This window comes from Austrofundulus limnaeus, unplaced genomic scaffold (genome assembly GCF_001266775.1).
Source record: "Austrofundulus limnaeus strain Quisiro unplaced genomic scaffold, Austrofundulus_limnaeus-1.0 Scaffold99, whole genome shotgun sequence".
NCBI lineage: Eukaryota > Metazoa > Chordata > Actinopteri > Cyprinodontiformes > Rivulidae > Austrofundulus > Austrofundulus limnaeus.
Genome location: NW_013952501.1, coordinates 384,070 through 385,162, shown reverse-complemented (window position 1 = coordinate 385,162; position 1,093 = coordinate 384,070). Strand labels below are relative to the sequence as shown.

The following is a 1,093-nucleotide window of genomic DNA, read 5'->3' as shown; positions in this document are numbered from 1 at the left end:
AGAGACGCCTCGCGTGTCGACCGGGCTCGCTGTGTGAAACTGGATTGTGGTTACAGTGGATGCACACAGTTTGTCAAAGCCGCTGTTAAACCTGTTATGTTTTACAGTGAGTCTGTTTAATGCCGTGCTGTGAAGGAGTGTTGGTGCCTTTTTACGGATTTCTACAGTTCCTAACTGTTTCAGCTCAGCAAAGATAAACCACGTGAATACAAAATACAGTTGTCAAATAGTGAATTTTTCAATTAAGAGAAAAGGCTATCCAAAGCTGAGTTCAGTTTCATTATCCACACCCAGGTCTGGTTACTGACAGACCCTTAGAATGAAGAAATCATTCAAACAAAGCTGGAGAAAACACAAAACCATCTGACCAAAATTAGTCAGAGAGCACGTCAACTACTCAGGAGGTCCCAAGACAGCATCCACAGCTCTGCAGAGTTCACTTGACTTATGAGGTCAGAGATCACGATTCAAGGAGAAGAAAGAGACGAAGGACAAGAATGTCATTCCTACCGCCAAATTTACTGCAGAGAAAAAAAAAGAACACGAACGCCTCATCTCACATTTCTCACAAAAATATCTTGATTATCCCAAAGACTTTTGGAAAAATGTCCTGCAGACAGACGAGACAAAAGCAAAGCCTTTTGGAAGGTGACCATCCGGTTACAGCTGGCTTTAAACTAACAGAACATCATAACAAGTCAGACATGGTGGAGGTGGTGATTTCCCCCGGGGCATCTTTTTCACATTTTTTATTTTTTATTTATTTTTGTTCTTTCCAGGTGATTTACTCTCTGAATATGAGGAACGAGGAGCAAGAAGCAGCCTTACAGGCCTTAAACCACGCCCACCATGATGAGCTGCACCGCATCCTGATGGACACGTGCCACGAGGGGGAGGGGTCAGCGCTGAGGACACGCCTCCTTGATCTACAGGAGTCGCTGGATGAGCAGCAGCGGGTTGGGGCACAGGTATGTGCATTAGTGAAAAAAGACAATATACAGTATATGTGCTGGTCATAAAATTAGAATATCATGAAAAAGTAGATTTATTTCAGTAATTCCATTTAAAAAGTGAAACTTGTATATTATATTCA

The 1,093-nt window shown here is 42.5% G+C and overlaps 1 protein-coding gene across 1 annotated transcript in view; it reads left to right on the top strand.

The window, feature by feature from the left end:
- Positions 1–779: 779 nt before the first annotated feature.
- The window catches only part of fam184b (family with sequence similarity 184 member B), a gene marked incomplete at its 5' end in the record, with an annotated part of 23,337 nt that continues 23,023 nt past the window's right edge, over positions 780–1,093 (top strand). The window contains 1 exon segment of the mRNA XM_014013228.1: positions 780–968. Coding sequence (XP_013868682.1) covers positions 780–968 — 189 coding nt within the window.